The 19,187-nt window shown below is 38.2% G+C and overlaps 2 protein-coding genes across 2 annotated transcripts; one reads left to right on the top strand and one right to left on the bottom strand.

Moving 5' to 3' along the window:
* Positions 1 to 1,834: 1,834 nt before the first annotated feature.
* LOC139734564 (uncharacterized) lies at positions 1,835 to 8,848 on the bottom strand. Its single transcript, XM_071645339.1, has 8 exons — positions 8,747 to 8,848; positions 7,256 to 7,355; positions 6,593 to 6,788; positions 5,979 to 6,100; positions 5,332 to 5,493; positions 4,524 to 4,649; positions 2,593 to 2,730; positions 1,835 to 2,094 (listed from the first exon to the last, which is right to left on the bottom strand). Exons 1-8 carry the CDS (start codon positions 8,836 to 8,838, stop codon positions 1,963 to 1,965), a joined length of 1,068 nt encoding a protein of 355 aa, XP_071501440.1. The 5' UTR covers positions 8,839 to 8,848; the 3' UTR covers positions 1,835 to 1,962.
* Positions 8,849 to 9,315: 467 nt separating this feature from the next.
* On the top strand, positions 9,316 to 17,041 carry LOC139734563 (tRNA 2'-phosphotransferase 1-like). Its single transcript, XM_071645338.1, has 7 exons — positions 9,316 to 9,412; positions 10,846 to 11,015; positions 11,741 to 11,839; positions 13,822 to 13,894; positions 14,599 to 14,655; positions 15,714 to 15,821; positions 16,952 to 17,041. Exons 1-7 carry the CDS (start codon positions 9,316 to 9,318, stop codon positions 16,990 to 16,992), a joined length of 645 nt encoding a protein of 214 aa, XP_071501439.1. The 3' UTR covers positions 16,993 to 17,041.
* Positions 17,042 to 19,187: the final 2,146 nt, after the last annotated feature.

Below are 19,187 nucleotides of genomic sequence, written 5' to 3'. Positions count from 1 at the left end.
GAATGGCAAACATGCAGAAAATCATCCCGAGCTTAGACATAGACATAAATGTACAGAAACTTAAATAACTGAAGCATAATTCAGAGTCATATCTTCACACACAGGCATCTTGAATTGTGTGTTTGTAATACATATGGCTGGAGACACACTGACATTAAATAAATCAAAACACTTTAATACAGGAGCTTACCCTTTAATACCTGTGGACACCTTGACATCTGCAATGGAATTTTCTGGTAGTCATTATCAAGAAGTATCCATCAACACAATTTTCTTCTTTTCATGTTAAAAAGACACTGCTAAAACCTGGTCTTTACTCATACAGCTTTGACATTTGATGATAATCAATGATTCATCATGATTTGTTGCATGACCCAGGAGTCTAGCAAACACCAAAGTATCACTGCAAGTTCATCTTTCATGGACTCTCACAGACTATACCCTCAGAACCTGGCACTCTGGGGTGAGGGCTTTGAGGGTCTCCTGGGGGACATGGTGTCCATTTGTATATTCGATCACACTAGTATAATACCTGTCAAGTTTGTAGAAAAATTGATCATGCATTTCAAAGATAACATCCAAGTATGAAAATGGGCCCCACATTCTGTCCTGGCCAAAATTGGGCAACCTAAATTTGCTATAAAAACCTTCGGGGTGACATTGACCCTGTAAGAATTCACCAAATTTTTTATCTCACTGTCATTTTTAGGTGATGAACCTGCAATATGAATTTGACGGTCACAGCTTAAAGCTGTGGAAAGTAATTAAGAGTACACCACAATACTATGTGTTCAGTTCTTATCACAATATCAGGTGAGATTCCTTGACCATTTGACCTTCGAACTTGTCAGACTTCAACCATATTAGAACATGACTGGCATCTTTAAACTATGTACCCGTTGTGTGAGTTTCATTGTCATAGCTCAAAGCTGTAGAAATTTACTGAGAGTACACCAAAATATGTGTACAGTCAACCAGTGTGTATTATTTTAAGTTCATTGCCCATTACCTCTGACCTTGTTGAAATCCACCAATGTTCAAACTTGACTAGCATCTTTAGTTTATGTACCTGCGGTATGAATTTGGTGGTAAAAGCTCAAAGCCGTGGAAAGTTATTAGGAGTACACCACAATACTATGTGTACAGTACTTATCAGGTAAATTTCATTGACCCATTTGACCACTGAACTTGTCGAACTTCAACCATATTTGAGCTTGAACGGCATCTTTAGATCATGTACCTGTGGTGTGAGTTTGGTGGTCATAGCTCAAATATGTGGAAAGTTATTGAGAGCACATCACAATACTGTGAGTATAGTGCTTATCAGAGCAAAGTTCATTGACCCTTTGCTCTTTGTTCTTGTTGGACTGCATCCATACTCAAACCTGACCAGCATTTTTAGGTAATATGAACTTGTGGGCAAATTTGGTGGTCATGCATAGCTCAAAGCCCTGGAAAGTTAGAGAGAGTACACCAAATTGCTAACGACAATGACGATACCGATGCCACCACTGCCACCGACAGAAAAGTGATGCCTTCCACTATCTGGGTGAGACAAAAAACAAAAACAAAAACAGCCTCAGACGCCCCTCAATCAAAAGCATTACTGTAAAAGTGGATATTTTCGCGTGCCTAATTTTTCGCGCTTGGCCGGGTCGGAAGAGTTTCGCGTGTTTTTAATTCCGCGGAATCAAGACATCACGCACAGGCACATATGGCAAGCAAAAATATTCGCGTGCTTTTATTTTCGCGTTTGTTTCTGGTTGCGCGAAATGCGCAAAAATTTGAACACCGCGAAAATTTCCACTTTTACAGATACTCTTCTCCCTCCACTTGGTTGCAAAAAGCATCGATAGTTCAGAAACTTCTCTGTGGCATGCTATCTGGCATGAGGATGAAACCACAGCATCATGAGAAAGGCATCATGAAATAGGGTCACCGAAACAAAGTGCAGTCACAGCGTCATCCTGAGATTTTGATAGCACTAACTGTGTTGTCTCGGCAGCCAATGATGATGTCCTGTTCTCCGTCTTTCTCTGCCTCACACAGAGACATCGCAACTACCCAATCTGATGTCTGGTACTTTGCAAGGCACTGTTCAAGAAAAACAAACAAAAATCCCAAACAAAACAAAACATCAAAGCATTGGCGACACAGACAATGAGAATAGGCAAGCAAAATTTGAAGTAAGATACAGATTGATAGTTCAGACAGGTTTAGAAACATAAATCACAAAAAGGAGTGAAAAGATTGAATAAAGAGTATTAGAAGCGGGGGGAGAGGGGAGTGACATATTGGTATACAACATTTGGTTTTAGAAGTTCATACATTATGATTCCATTCTTTTGGCAAACTCTGTTGTAAAGAGGTCACTGGCTTTCATCTTATTGCTCCTATATGATGAGATTTTCTTCAGGCAACACTTGTTTATGCATTGATTTCTTTTTTTCTTTTCTTTTTTTGGCTTTGATCACACATTACCTTCTATGTGTCCACTACTCATTTTACCTGGGTGTGCCATACTCAATTTCTAGCAATATTACTCATTGTCTGAATAAATGTTTAATAGCACATTGACCTCTCTTTCCTCACCTGTCCATTGTGATATAGAAAAACCAGGTTGAAATGTCCGGAACACAGGAGGGAGTCCTTGCCATCGTTTTGCACAGATGAGAGGCAAAGCATCTCGGTTATTGGCAGGTTGATATTTGTGTACTGAAGCTCAGAAATCTACATGGAAAAAGGCAAGGACAGGGTGGGGATGCCTCGAAATGAAACATCTAAAATGTGCCAAAAAAGCCTTGAAAACACATCTTTTTTGTAGCAACTAGTTCGTAGCTGTAACATTTATCCAATTACACATACTGTCGTACATGTTTTGAATTGATTGTAAGCGCTTTGGGCCTTGTGGGAAAAGCGCACTATAAATAATAGTAATAATAATAACTAGATATATCGCTACGGCTACTGATATGCCTCCGCCATAATGCATGGTTCTCCTAATAGGTCTATAGTACAATGTCTTGACAATGTGTGATGACAGTTTCACACAATTGGCAAAATATTAAAATGACAGGTTTGACACAAATGTGCTGAATGTTCACTTTTTCTAGAACTAGGTTCAATTGGATGAATGATTAAAATGTCAGAGTGCAGGTATTTGGGGAACTGATGATTTTTACTTGACTTTTGACCCTTTTATAAGTCTATGCATTGAGTAATTTTCAAGGTATTGAGAAAAAGCATAATTTCAGTATCAAATGGGAAAATAGCATTATCTAAACCTGGCCTTTGACCTTTGACCTCACAGTTCCAAAGAGAATCACTGTTAGGTTGAACATGCATAAATATGTAAGTTTCATGACGATACCTTGAGTTACTTTCGAGATATGGAGGAAAAAGTGCAATTTAGCACTTTCACTTGACCTTTTACCTTTTGACCTTTGACCTTTTGGCAAGAAACTTCCCCAAAAATATATATTGGGTAATACATGCCATACATCAAGTTTGAAAAAAAAAAACCCTTCAGGCATATTGCATTTTAAGGAAAGTAGTGATATTTTGAGGAGTTGACCTTGACCTTTGACCCCCTGACCTTTGACCCATAACCCCAACTTCCCTAGATAATCACTGCCCATCGGTACAAGCATATATACTAAGTTCCATGAAGATACCTTGAACCATTTGTGAGATATGGAGAAAAACATGAAATTTCAAATTTTTTTTCACAAAATAACCTGTGACCTTTGACCTTTGACCCTGTGACCTTAAAATCCACACAAAGTATCATCCCCCAAGGATATACCCTCATATCAAGTTTGATGTAAAACCACCACACGGTTCTTGAGATATCGACAAAAACAAAACGGGACGGACGGACGTACGGACGTACGGACGGACGGACGGACGGACGGACGACCCGAAAACATAATGCCTCCGGCCACTTCGTTGCGGAGGCATAAAAATAAGTAACAGTAATGCTAATCTGTGTGATTCATCAGTGAGAATGAATATCAATAATCTGTAAATACCATTTGTTACTTACATGATCTGAAGCATTTAATTCAGTTCTTCTAATGCTCTCCTGTTTACACCACTGAAGTGTCCTGAGAGATATTCACATTTCAGTAAAGAACTGGTACTACCCTGACTTCTGCTGGTGAATCACCTATACTTTCCAAAGCTGTGTTCACTTTGCTATAAACCATAATCAATATTTGATTGGATTTGGATGATTTTCAGATCTCCAATCACAAATTGCATTTTCTACTTTGTGTGAACTGGGAGGCACAGTGGATACAGCTCCAGTCAAAAAGAACACTGCAAGTGAGACTCTTGCCCAGTGTGTGCAACTATGCATTAGCTGTTTACCAGTCATTGTCCCCCTTGACCCCTGAGTAGAAATGGGTACCTGGGAGTCCTTTGGAATTGATAATGGCAAAGACTAATGGAAAAGCAGGACTAATACCAATGAGGCTACCCTGGACAAATATGATCACCAAAATATAAGACAAATTCCTCACTTTGAAATTGGACATGATGGATATGGTTCCATCCTCTCCTCCTAAGGCCACCTGATGGTCAATTCCACTCTTCAGCTCAGGAATGTCAGCCTCATCAGGAAGGGACATGAAGTAACCACTGCACATCTATGACAAACAAATCATAGCAAAACAACACTGGGCATGCTTCATGTTTCACCATACTTATCTCTTTTAGCAAGACCTTAACACAATAAACTATTTCAATAATTTTTTGGCCACAAATAACAACAGGAATCAAAATAGTAAGAATCAAAATTCCTCTCAGTGCTGCATCCACGCTTCAAGAAACAAAAACATTTGTAAAATGTTGTACTTTTTCAAAAGGCTTATGATTCCCTCAAATAGCCTCTAGACAAATAGCTTGTTTGTTTATTTTATTGGAAGTGATAAAATGACTAAGAAACTGATATGAGTCTCCTACTAGAGCAAAGCAGCATTTGAAGCAGCACCTCAACTTGGGACCCTCTGTTGGTAGATATCAATTCCATTTTGAAGCAATTATAACCAAACCTATTTATAGGGATTTACATTGTTATATTGTACTGTAATGAAAGCTTCCTGCATTTTTGTCCCCTGGCATCAGCCAATCTTGTTATTTTAAGTGTATCATGCCATCAGAGCATGGGGAACTGTACTTGGTTAGTGGGTGGATGATATTGTTATTGCTCAAATAGTTGTTGTTGTCGTTGTTGTTACTGTTGTTACCCAGTCACATTCATGCATGAACATAAAATGTTTGCTTTCAAACTGCTCCGCCTGTGGAGTTGGTGAGGTCTGGTGAACTTACTGTTTTGATGCAACTTGATGTTGGCAGCGTGAGAACTAAGGATCCTTGCTGAATGAAGTGAAGATTTTTGGCTCTGTCCGAAGCTAGAATGTAATTTGTTGCTATACCCGAAGAGCTGCTGTAGAGTCTGGTGGCGAGAAGTTCTTGAATTCCTTCTGAAGACTGATATCAATTCAATACTAAATGTAAATAATAAATGCATTTGCCCAGAAGATCACTACCAATATAGTGCACTCTCATTATAGTGAACACAGTTATAACAAAATTCCAGTTACAGCGAAGTAAAAATTCAAACATAATTACCTCTATATTTTTTATTGCTTATTTGTCCGGTTATAACGAAATTTTGATATAACGAAAGAAAATTGCCAGTCCCAAGGGACTTCGTTACAACAGGAGTTGACTGTATTTGATATAAAAGCATGGTAAAATAAAAATCCTATAAACTACCTTCAACCTACAGAAGAGAATGTAGCAGGTCTCAAGAACAGAAATCAATTACTTCAAATCAACCTTAACCCACTCATGCATGAAATATGTCATTTTACTTTGTACACATACAGGAGAAGCAAACGCACAAAATCAATTCAATTCTGCGTGAAACATCAAAACTCTACATTGCCAAGAATGACAAATTAAAGTCTTACTTTAAGATCCTTCCTCTGGGTACTTTTTGTCTGCGGTATCCTAAGTTTCCACAGAGAGGAAAACGGGAGTACTGCATGGATCTGACCCTCAACATCTCCAGCAACAATGGCCAGGTTACCCGCTTTCATCCATAAAATGGAAAGAGAAATATAAATCATCTTTATCATATCTGATTGAAACTATAACTATTGGTATTTGGCAAATTCTTTCAATTCAATTCAACTTATCTTTATATTTTTGTTTTAACACCATAATATTGAAAGGAAATGGACAATATATTTTTGGCACAAAACATGATTCCACATATATTCTAAAACTAGTCAGTCCCTGTCTAATTAGACTAATAAGAAAGAGATTGGCTTGCATCAAACCATCTTGATAACAACACTGCAGATACTGCAGTGTGCTTGCCAATTCCATTCTGCCTACAAATATGTGCATTATATTATGTATCACATAATTACTATCTCATTCTTGTATAACTTAATATCAAGCAATGCATTCTTCGTGATAGGTAAAGCAATATCAGACATGTATCATTTCAATGTTTTGATATTAGCATGATTGGAGAGTGTCATACAACAAGGGTATTGAAAATCAAAAGTTGAATTACCACCGTCCATATCAACCTGGAGACTGTTCAGTGCATGGTCTGAAACGCTTCGCTTGTCAAGAATCTGCTGCTTGCCAAAGATTGTCACAGTTCCCCTGGAGTCAGCTGTAATCAGTTCTAAGGAGCCAAAGTTTGCTACATTGTGGACAACCATGGCCTGGATCGGGCCTCCCTTGGTTTCCAGACTGAGAATGGGCTACAGACACAAAAATATTGAGCTTGAAAACATGGATGAACATAATGGGTATTAGTAGTCTGCACAGATCCATTACCCTGCCTTAGTTTCAGTACTGAATTGAAATTAACTACTCCTTGTTATATTACAATAATGGGTATTTATTCCTGATTGAATCAAAGTGCCAACTGCCTACATTATATGCACAGTTTATATCTTGTCAAAATGTGTACCATAAGATTCTACGTACAAAAGGCTTAAATATCTCTAGAAATTGAACATACTATATCTCTGACTTCAATGAAGGACGCTTATAACCTCATTTAGATTGCAAACCATTCTTTACTCGACATGACGATCACCGACTTTTCAGAGGACAGTTGTTACTGCGCACTGCTGCAACATCAGACATGGTCTTTTATGCACAGTCTTGGCATGGATGTTCATTGACATTAATGCATTCTCTGTTCAGTGAAGTTACAATGTACCTCTGGTTTCTCAGTTTCTGTGGAATGTAATGATGTAGGAATCTGGTAGAATCTCACTACACCATCTTCAGATCCAAGCAGCAAGCTGGAGTGGTCATGTCTGGAGCAGGGACAATAGGAAGAACAACAAGACCATTACACAAGTCTGCTCTCTTTCTAAGCAGGCATTTAAAAGACTCCTAGATAGAAGAATTAATGTGATCAAAGCTCTTAATTAGTACAATGATGTTTAAGTATGAATACAGTAAATCATGTGATAAATCAAGCAATCACAACATTTGGATGATGATTCACATCAGATTCACAGCACAGCAACTTATTCAAACAAATCAGCAAAGGTCAACTTGGTTGGTACTTTGCCACAGAAATTCTGGTACTAATGTACTTTCATATCCATATGAATATCTCAAATTCCATCAAACTACCAAAATCAAAAGTTATACTAAATGGCTTATTTCTAATTACAAATGTGAATTTACACTAAATTGGTTGTCAGAAAGTGGCAATATCGATGTTGACTTTCATGTCTCTCCAAATAAACTCGCTCTTTGCAAATGATGGCAGCATACACTGCCTGCATGCATGGTCTGAAACTGAAGTTAGCCATTATGCTACATATCTTTAAAGTAATATAATTTATAGTGGGACTCAAAGTGAAAGCTAAAAATCAATGTTCAATGATTGTGGCTAATTGACAGAAGTCAGTTGAGAAATGCATGTGTATGTCTGTGTGTGTATGTCTGTCTCTGTCAGCTGTCTGGCAGATGTGGTCGTGTGCATTTCTCCCCTGACTTAATTAAACTTGCCATAAAACATTTGTACATTGATTTTTTTTTTTTTTTGCTCCCAGTTACTTGAATTAAAAGATTCATCACATAATATTAGACAGCTAACTTCAGTTTCAGATCATGCAGGCAGTGCATGCTGTGATCATTCGCGAAGCATGAGCGCAAATTTGTTTTGAGTGACATAAAAGTCAGCATTTGCCATTGATATCGACACTTTCTGAAGACCGATTCAGTTTAAATTCACATGAGTAATTAGAAAGAAGCCATTTACTTGTGATTTTGCTGCACTTTACTTTGGTGGAATTTGAGAAATCCACAAAGATACAAAAGTAATTTAACTTTAGTACATTCAGATATAAATTTAAGCCCCAAACTGTTCCGATTCCGCTAACTTCTTTCATGCAATCCCGGCTCCAGAAGAAACATCCACAGTACAGAGTAGCCATAGAGACAACTAACTTAGACATTTAAATACGTGTGGTACGTCATCATGCGACAAATGTAAATTTACATCCATATCCACTCACTGCATTGGTTAAAGGACACCTGTGCCTGGTAGTGCACCTGTAAATTTAGTGTACACTCACTGTAATTATTGCCAGCTTACAGGGATGACAATATATGGGACCACATACTGTATATTCGTACACTATTTCTTCGGAATTGGTGATCGTTGGTAATGACAAAACAACTGATATGTTACCTGAATACTCGCCCTGCTAGAAGAGTGTTAAAAGTGTCATTGACCTGGATGTTCCACAAGCGTCGTATATTTGTATCTCGATGCTGAGGCATTTTGAAATCTTTTTTCTTCTTCTTCTTCTCTGTTGTAATGTTGGTAGGAGGCTTTGTTGCCCTGGATGTGGAGCATGCACGCCAGCACCCTAGCGCAGCATGCACTGCTGTCTGGAGCGGAGCGGCGCCGGACGGAAACGTAAACAGAGAGGTTCCGATTGCGTAATACATCCCCTGTGGATTTACTCGCTGTTGTAACGTGCATCACCGACATGTGGTACAGGAGCGACGGAAATGAAATCTGTTGTTAGATCAAGGGACGGCTTTTCTTCTGATGTCGCAACCTGTCTGGTCTACACAGCATCTGCAATCTGCAAATCGAAGTAAAATGCCATATCCACCATTTGTATCAGTCAGTTCTCAATTCTCCGCTGAAGCGAAGGGGTTTTCAATATCTCACTCATCTCAGTGCTGCTGTTTTTGCGATTTTGGTTTGCAGAACGTTTACCCGGACGAGAATCTCTTCCATGACCATCCATGGCTCATTCTGGGCGTCACAATGTGAGGTTGTCTAGATCTTTGTCATTAGTCCTGCGGCACAGGGCTCCAACAATGGGGTTTCAGATATTTCCAGGTAAGATCCTATGAACGATATTGCAATACCTTGTGTTATAGACACTAATTAATGTTATGATATTCCTCCGTTTGGTTTTGAGGTTTTGATGTTGGTATCTGCAATGCCATTGTTGTCATTGTCTCCTGAGTTTTACCAAAAACAGGAAGAAATTGTCAGTTATAGGGCCTACATCTACACAAGAAGGTGCAGGATTTTGAGGATCTAGAAAGTTCAAAATACCCTTTTTACCATCTAATAAAGCGAACTATTATAGAACTCTACCAATATTTCCTGTTTCATGCATCAGATCATTCAAGGTAGTTTTAGATATCCTATATCAGAAGCACAACTGTACATATTACTTATAGGTCCCCCAAAATATATCAAACTGTAATGAATATAATGGTGAATTAAACACATAAAATAAAAAACAACAAAGTATATATACCAGAATGGTATTAAAAAACTACAGCAACATAAATTGAAACTGAAGCTTCGCATGATGACAGAAAGATGGAGTGGGAGGATACGAAACAGAAGGAATAGATGAGAGCGGGGAAAGAAAGAGGAGAGAATAATATCAAGCAGGAAAATTGAAAATTTCAAACAGAATGTCTTTGTGATGATTTATTCCTAAGTTGTCTCTTAGCAATTAATCAAAATGCATATTGCTTTTGAATGTGTGTTGAATTCCAGAGTTTAGGCTTGGTGAATGTACAGATTTTGTTCCAGCAGATAATGTTTTTAAATTTTCAAAGGTAAAAATGCAATGAAGAATTTATTATCTTGTTGGATAATTATGAACAGAACTATTTTTTAATAAACATTTCAGATGATATATTGGAAGATAATAATGATATAAATGCATACCTGGGTAAGTTGTCCTAATTGAAAATCATATTTCATAAATTTAGATGGGAGAATCTTTAGAGACCTCTTTGGATTATTACATTCAGAAAGGTGAATAGCTGTAAGATACAGTGCATGTAGCGCCTAGGTGTCTTCTGTAGCCAATATACAAATTCATTGTACCTGCCGCATATTGTTTTTCTTTTTTTTTCTTTCTTTCTGGGAGGTGTGAGAAAATGATTGCTAGATGGGTGAGTGTGAGATGGTTTGCTGGGGAGTGAGATTTCCTCATATTTTCCTTATATCGTTCAATGTAAGTGACATCATAAACTGTAGAAGTCTTCTCATCCAGCAGTGTGACTGTACAGAAACTTTAAATGATTTGTAACTTTTGAACGGATTGTCCAATTTTTCTCAAACTTTCGCTTATGTGTTCTACTGATATTGCTGCATTCACTCCATTAGCCACATGTTTAGAAAAGTGAACTTGTAAGTCCTTTAATTTGAATGTGTTACTAAATTGACTAATTGTGCCATGCATTGTTGACCCATGTTGCAAATGCAGCAGAGCCTAATAACCATGTGAATATCTTTCATTGCAGGTGGATACCTTCTAGTCAGAGAATTACTTGCCCATCGAATGTTCAAAAATTACACAGAGGATGATATTCGCCAAGTTGTTGCTCTCAATGATAAGCAGCGATTTTCGCTCAAGGAGGATCCAACAATTGGAGATTTACTCATCTGTGCAAACCAAGGTCATAGTTTTGAGGTAAGCCAAATGTTGCAGGACTTGAGTCTTTTTGAAATTCTGAAAGAGTACCAATCTAAAAAGTCACCATGACGCAAATCTCTCGTTTGAAGAGGCTACACCCCCGTAAATAATGCCAGTGTATATCTTGGCAATCAATGACTTAAAAACCAAAGATATAAAACACCTGTTTCTTGACCCTGGCCTAATCTAAGCATCAGTCATCGGCACAGCGCCACAGGGGGGGGGGGGGGGGGGGGGGGCACCACGAGAGGAGGAGATTGTTTTGGTTTTGGCATGGGCTATGTAGCTCCTTCTTATTCCTGTATTTTCGTTATTTACGGGTCAATTTTTTTCGTTCGAAATGTAAAATGGATGACCATAGAATTTCTCAATAGAATTAAATATAAAATTGAAAACTTTAGAAAGGATAGAGAAAATTGAGTTCACTTTGAATGGTCTGCCACAGGCAGATATCCTTATCATGCTCTTACGTAATACGACAGCTGCTGTAGTCATTAAACCCTGGCTTGGCCTCCAGATTTGTCACGCCTGAGCAGAAAGTTAATTTGCAATGGACAAATACTTCGACTCCCAACTCCCAAACGAAAAATCTTAAGCGAGGTATAGCACCCCATCAGCTTCGTGGAAGTGGGGTCTCGCCTCAAACGAGGGATTGACGGCATGCTTTTGATCAAAGAACACTATCACTTGAATTTATTCTGCTTCTTTCATGCATTTTGAAGGTTCAAGACCAAGAATTAGAAGCCATCACTAATGCTGCTGACTATCCAACTGTTGTGCATGGAACATACTTCAGGAACTGGGAGTCAATCCAAAGACAGGTAGGCCAGTGTGTAACTTTGCATGATTTGAAATATCCTTTCATTATATAGGCTGCATATAATTGCAGGTAAGCCCTATGCATTCATAAACCTTCTTTCCTGCCAATCCTTACCTCACCTACCGAACGTCTGAATATGAGTACCCGGTTCCACACAATAGGAGTAAATTTTAGGTGATTTACTGTAATAGGTTTTCAACATTCAGAGATGTTGGCATACCATTCATGCCTCGTGTGCCTGCACACGCCAGCAGGCATTGAAAATGAAAGTCCTATTTCACGCAAGTCTAATGTGAAATTGTGGCATCAGCTGAACATTTATTCAGATGTGTGTGTGTACAAATGGTGTGAAATTACACTGAGTGCGCAACTTTAAGCTGACCTCTGCAGAAACTCCAACTCCAAGCACCTTCTGATCAGGAGATTCTCCCGCCTGGAATCCCTAGCAAACGGGAGACTCAAATTTGATATGCGCGAAGCGCACATCACGAGTGCGAAGCTCCTTGCGGCTGGGGTCCAGGGCCCGCTTAAGGGCCCTGGAAGCTCTAGGGTTCTATACTCTCTCGTGCTATCTAAGGCTTATTTTTCAACACACAATGATATTAAGTAAGAAATCATTTCAAGCGGGAGACACAGAGCCAGGGCTGGAGAAATCAAATCTCAAGCGGGAGAATGGGAGATTTTACAAAAATTGGCTTTCGGCGGGAGATCTCCCGTCGAAAACGGGAGAGTTGGAGTCTCTGCCTCTGGCACTGATTGAACTCCTAGACCCCGTTTACAGTGCGGGGCTGGGCCGAGCCAAGCCCCAATTGCGGGGCCGAGCCCCGCAATTTTGTCCGTTTACACTGCCGGACTCGGCCGCGCTTTTCATTCAAACCTTTCAATATTTTGTCATAGTGGCGCTCTGCTTGTAAACAAACGCAATTTGGTATTGTCTGGTTTTCAGACCCTTTGCCAACTGAATTCCGTGGTGACGAAGTAGCCGTTCGGGCAAAGGCCTTTGTCGAAGGAAAAAATCCTTTGCAGGACAAAACCACCTTAAACTATACAAGTTTTCGACGTTGAGGGGGTTAATATCCTGAATAGCGAAATAGTACAGGCAGAGGGTTTGGAAGCCAGACTAAAACTGGCCACGCATTTGGCCCAGTTTGCGTTTACACTGAGAAATGGCCGAGACCACCTCCAGAGCGTGGCCAAATGTGCGGCCAATTTTGGCCTCGCATTTGGCCTTTTGCGTGTTTACACTGAAATGAAGGTGGGCTCGGCCGCGGCTCGGCCGCTTCCGAGCTTCGCACTGTAAACGGGGTCTTACTTCTTAACTTGTTTTGACCAGCATCTAAATTCTACAGGTTCGATGTTTTCTTAGTGATTTGTATTTCCTAGCTCTCTGTCCCAGGGGCATGTAGCTGATCATTAATCACAAGTGTGATCCCATCACTCTATGTCAAGCTATCCTTGGAGGTAGTCAAGGAATTACTAAAATGAGTTTTCTCAGCAAATTTAGGATACTTTCTATTGTAAATATATACATTGTCGGCAAAAGAAGAGTCCTCTCAGCAGTCAATAAAGCATTTTCTCATTGTATATGGGGTTTTTTTCCCAAAAAATGAACCTTCTCAGCAGTTTTGGGCATTTCTCAAAAGATACATGTATATTGCTTCAATCCAGGTTATTTCAATTTCAATAAAAGAGGGATCCATCAGCAATTAGGTGGCTTTTCTTCCTATACATCTTGTGGATATAATATGGAAGTCTCTGGATATTCTGACTGGACAGTCCTGTAACTAAGTGTCAAAATAGGTGTATTATAACAACAATTTAAAGATTAAAGATGTGTACTGAATTACTATTGATGTGATCGTATTATATATTCTTGTTATCAGGATTCATTGCAAGCTTCATGACATATCTGTCTCCCTGTGCTTGTGTGCATTTGTTGTTTTATTGTGGCCTTCCTTTCCTCAACTTATCATCTCTTCACAGGGATTAAAGCGGATGAAAAGAACATACATCCACTTCGCCAAGGGTGAACCTGGTGCAGATGGTGTTATAAGTGGTAAGATTCACATAAAAAATTAACTCAGTGTTTAAAAGCTGGTGGTGATGCAATCCATGCTCTTGATAAGTCTATACTTGAGACTACTCTGTAGGAGTTTACTGTAAAACCCAAAATTTTTGTGTGCTTTTTTATTTCTGGAATTTTCGAGAGCCAAGATTCACCCAATTAAAATGCACGAAAAGTTCATGTCTACGCTCTTTGCATTCATCACCAGTGGTAATTTGTAAAAAATTCATACCACGAAAAAGACCATCAGCTCCAATTCGCAAAATTTCACACAATGAATATTTCTCGTTTTGCAGTAATTTGTGTTCAGTCCATGTCATTGATTAATTATAACATGAAGAACACGGAAAAATACGAACATACAGTATTGTTGATTGTCTGACTTTCATAAAAACCCAACTGCACTGAAAAGTGCATTACTTACCGGTATTTGATTGTACCAACCACTGCAAAAGAAAAAGGGGTTTGGGGTAGGCCAAGGATCTCCTTAACTATTCACATGTGGAGATTTCATGTTGTGCAGGATGGGTAAATTCTGAACTGATTATTGCATACTATTGTGTAAAAACTTTGTAATTAAGTGCCAGTGCTTTCTTGACAAACCTTCCATCTAATAATGTAATTGTTACTATTGAAGTTAATACGTACAGTTTGTCTGACACCATTTTTTCCCCCCATATATGATTCACTTCTAGGTATGAGAAAATCCTGCGAAGTAATGACTTTTCTTGACCTTCAGGCAGCTCTTCAAGGTAAGTAATCTATGCTTCAGAGCTAATATACTGCCATAGGATATCCTCATAATAGCCCCTTTGCAATAATGTTCACTGACACAATTTTGAAACCACAGAGTCTTATGAATGCCCACACATGTACATCTTTTTGTCTTTGCTGTTCTACTATCTTTTTGAAACTTATTTTGTATGCCAGCTTTAACTCTACAAGAGTCACTATTTATTTAAATATCTGCATTCACAAAGTTTATTCACACTTAGTTGTAGTTTATTGGTTACATACTAAAGATTCTTATGAGAAACATACAAATGTACATCAACATATCATCAGCAAAAATACTACACTGAGCCGTTTCAAGACTGGTGATGATGCCATTTATGAATACGATGAAAAGTGTGGATCCAGCTTGTACACTCCCAAGGGGGATACCCATTTTCATTTCCTTCATACATGATATACTACCATTACAGCTAACAACTTGTTTACTCCCTGATAAATAATTTTAATACCACTTCAGTCTAGTATTAAAGTGCCATATATAGATAGCTTAAGTAACAATAGTTAATGATTGCTACAGTCAAAACACCTGGAGATGTCTGAACAACAGGCTGCTCCCATTTCATGTTTGTTAAAAGCATCATGTCAATCACTTATAACTTGGTGAAGGCATGCATCGGTAGAGTGATTTCATAAAAATGCATGTTAATCAATTGAAATAAAATTTTGTTTCAGAAGATAGGAAATATATTGAGAGTTTGTCTCTTTCTCAATTATTTTTTCTACATGACAGACAACAGCAATAGGACTGTACTGTGATTTATCAGCTTTATCACCTTAACCCCTAAACACCTGCTGTATTCGTATAACTTTCGAAATCAACCAATCACCAGGGATAACAACAGTATAATAATGTACATCAGTGTTAATGACTCACTATCTTTGCTATCTTCAAGTGCAGTCATTATCTTACACAAAGTGCTTGCCTTTGCTGTGCTGGGGTAAAATTACCAAACAAGCACACACACAAGATTTCCACATTATTTTCACAGTTTGATGTTCACTGTTTGTGTTTCAGATGGCTTGAAGTTCTTTGTCTCCAGGAATAGTGTGATCTTGTGCCCAGGCAATGAACAGGGTGTGGTCAGCCCGGCTTACTTTTCAAGAGTCCTGCAAGTTAGACCAAGTAAGCACTGCTCCCTTTTTTTTTTCGGTCCCTCTCTGGAAAAAATTGTTAGAGATTAAGTAACTACAGGAATGTTCAGCTCAGATGGCGTGTATGATATACTGTAATTACTGTAATTTATACTGTAATTTAATACTTACATGGAGAAATGATCATTTCATGTAGATTGAATGCATCATCTGAGAGAATGATGCAATACATCTCATGAGGAAGTACAAAGTTTTAAATGAACAATTTCTGAATCTCCATAATGTAGGAATGAAATTGATTTGTATTTAACTGTTTTCTTAACCCTTACCATGCTCTTTACATAACAACTGAAAAAAAGTATAAGATGTAACATTGATTTTGGAGCAAATGCACACCTCAGATGATTATAATGTTTGAACTTTTGCGACCGTCTGAGGTCATAATCATTCCACAATATGTTTGTTTAATAAAATGTAGATCAGCTGTTGTGATCTTGACTTAACATGAATAACAGATACATTTGTTCAGAGGTAGACAAATGATAAAAATCTTTGATAGCACATTTTTGCCCATCTGCTTTAGGATCTCTTTCTAACACAAGTTATATTCATAAACTTAGAAGTTCTTCAGACTTTCTACTGTGTTAATAAGACTATCCCAGAATTGCAATTATCATATGACTAATTTTCAAAAGAATACATCACATGTACATGAGAAGTCATTGTTGAGCATATTGAGTTATATAATGATATTACATATATGTACATTGTAATACCATGCTGTGATGTTAAATTCATACATGTATTGTACATGGATATAAAAATGTACTTTTTGCTTTGATATGTACTTTTTCAATAGGAGAATTCTATTCTTACAAAGAAGTTGAGCTATCTGTCAAGTATCATTATGTTATTCCAATGCAGAGATATTCAGTGAACCTCCTGAGAATTTTGTTAGACATACAGTTATTATAGATTTAGCAGATTTAGATAAAATGCTTCAGTCAGTGATGTATCAAACAGTTGAAATTATTATAATGTATTTTTTGCTTTGATATACATGTACTTCTATCCATCCGAAGCATGCAGAGAGGAGAAAAGAGATAGAAAAAAGTGATGTGACCATATAGAAAGCTGTCAATACCTGAATTATCTTTCCAGGACAAGAACTGCCTTTCCAAAGACCACAACGCCCAAGGTAATTGTGAAGTGAAAAATGGAGCCAGAGACCTGTCCAGGACTTACTTGGTGTGGACCACATGAAGTCCAGCCTGTGGTTCTTTGTGTGCATTGTGTAGGAGCATGGGACAGCAATGTACTGAAGAGGGGTGGGGATTCTACTTCACACCCAAATGACGGGCGGACTCTGGTGCTGTAAGGTGACTTGACGTTAATTGGCAAGGCGTACTTCAGCCGATCAAAGCAAGTCAAAACAAAACAAACAGCCCAGGTTCAGTACTCAATCCAGCTACAGCGTTCTGTATACGCTGAATATTTCGCGAGGTTTTTATTTTTGCGAATTTCACGAATCAGGTGCTATTCGCAAATTTAAAGACATGCGAAATATTGACTCTGATCCCGATGTGAATGTGCCATACGTGTGTACATTTCTCTGTTCAGTACAGGACTCCACAATCGCAAATTTAACCACTCACGAAATCGTCGAGAATTCCCGATTCGCAAAAATTTAGACTCGCAAAATATATGGCGTATACAGTACATGTACAGCCAGGAGAAAATCTCCTGGTCCTTAGCTAATACATGTATCACTGATTATGTCATACCAGCATATCAGTGATATGGGAAACCTTTCTGTGAGGATGGAATTCGCCTCAAATGGAGAGCATGATGAGGAGCTGATGACAAGACTGCTTCATCATTGTGACCCTAAGTCTGAGACGCTCACAGTGCAGCCACATGTAGCTGTACAACATGATGGGATAGATGCGGGTCAAGGTCAAGATCACCTAATTAGTCTTCTTTGCCAGACTCTCGCATTACTTCAGTACAATTAGATACAGGCTGAATAGTTACATAAAAGTGCAAAGTGTGCTTCCTTTTTATATTACTTCTCCATGTAGGATGATTTCAGACTATAGATTTGATATAACTGCCATTCAGTGTATTGTGGAGTTGTTTGCAGCAACTGATGTTCAGTCCATTTACTGTCTAGCTTGTCTGTATATCCATGTAACATTTTTGCAAGATTTGTACATCAGCACCATGAGTATCTCATTAGGTAGAATGAGTGCCTTACAAGAGTCCACTATTATCATTGTCAATTACTAATACTAGTCGTCCACTTTTTACAGTGGACCATCAAAAAGTGCAGAGATTCTTTGACAGAGATATTCTCCAGAAAACTAGTAGTATAAGGCAACCCTATATGCTGTATTGGATTCCACATAAATATTTTATTTTTATGTGTAAACACTGCTCTTTGATATGTGGCATTAAGCTGATGAAGGCTGTGTAACTAGTTGACATACAGTATTGGTGGATAGGCCAGTTTACTTATGTACTCAAATTTATGGCCTTTTTTTCTTGAAGGACCTGGTATAAAGCTGTGTTAACCATCTCTCCATACACAGTGGATTCTGACATTTTGATTGCACTCTGCATGCATCCTTTGTTGCTATATCGGGCAAGCTTAGACAAGCCTTGGGCAAATTTTCTGGTTTGCAAGGAGTCCTTTTTATTTTATATGCATGAGGTGTTGATACAATGCACACCTGTTTGGAGAACATGGTTGTAAGAAAATTCAGTTACAACGAGGTAAATATTCAGGCCCAACATTATCTGCTCTGTATTTTTTTATTGTTTAGTTGTTTAGATATAACAAAATTTTAATATAATGAAAGAAAACTATATGATCTCAAGGACTTTGGTATAACAGGAGTCGACTATATTGTACTAAACTGGTCTATTGCTCCTTTCTCATCAGTGAATGAATGCCTGCATTTCTCTCTCTCTCTCTCTCTCTTACAATGTATGATGTACATGTCTTAAGTTATCATGGTTGTAACTGTAGCAACTTCTTTTGTGTAAGACATTCGTAGGCATCCATTCTTTCCCCCAAATCCATGGGAATAGTTGCAATAGATCATTCAAATACTTGAGTAGGGTTTTGGTTTGTTTGTTTTTAAATAAAGGAAAATATGGGATATTCCACGGAAACATGTGATGGCAGCAGGAGAATTACACAGTTCAAAGACAAGTTTACAAATCAACATATTATTATTGTCATCGTAATATGATAGGAAAATGCCATCGTATGTGATGAAGATGATGACATTTACCCTTTGATATGACAGTCTGAATTACTCTAGTTAAGTTATATATTTTAACCTTAAATGTGTGTGAGTGGATGTCAAAGACAAACTCTCATGAGTCAGTA

Source organism: Diadema antillarum, unplaced genomic scaffold, assembly GCF_040938485.1.
Source record: "Diadema antillarum isolate AM-2024a unplaced genomic scaffold, OU_Dant_1.0 seq00000533_RagTag, whole genome shotgun sequence".
Lineage (NCBI taxonomy): Eukaryota > Metazoa > Echinodermata > Echinoidea > Diadematoida > Diadematidae > Diadema > Diadema antillarum.
This window is presented reverse-complemented; position numbering and strand designations above follow the sequence as displayed.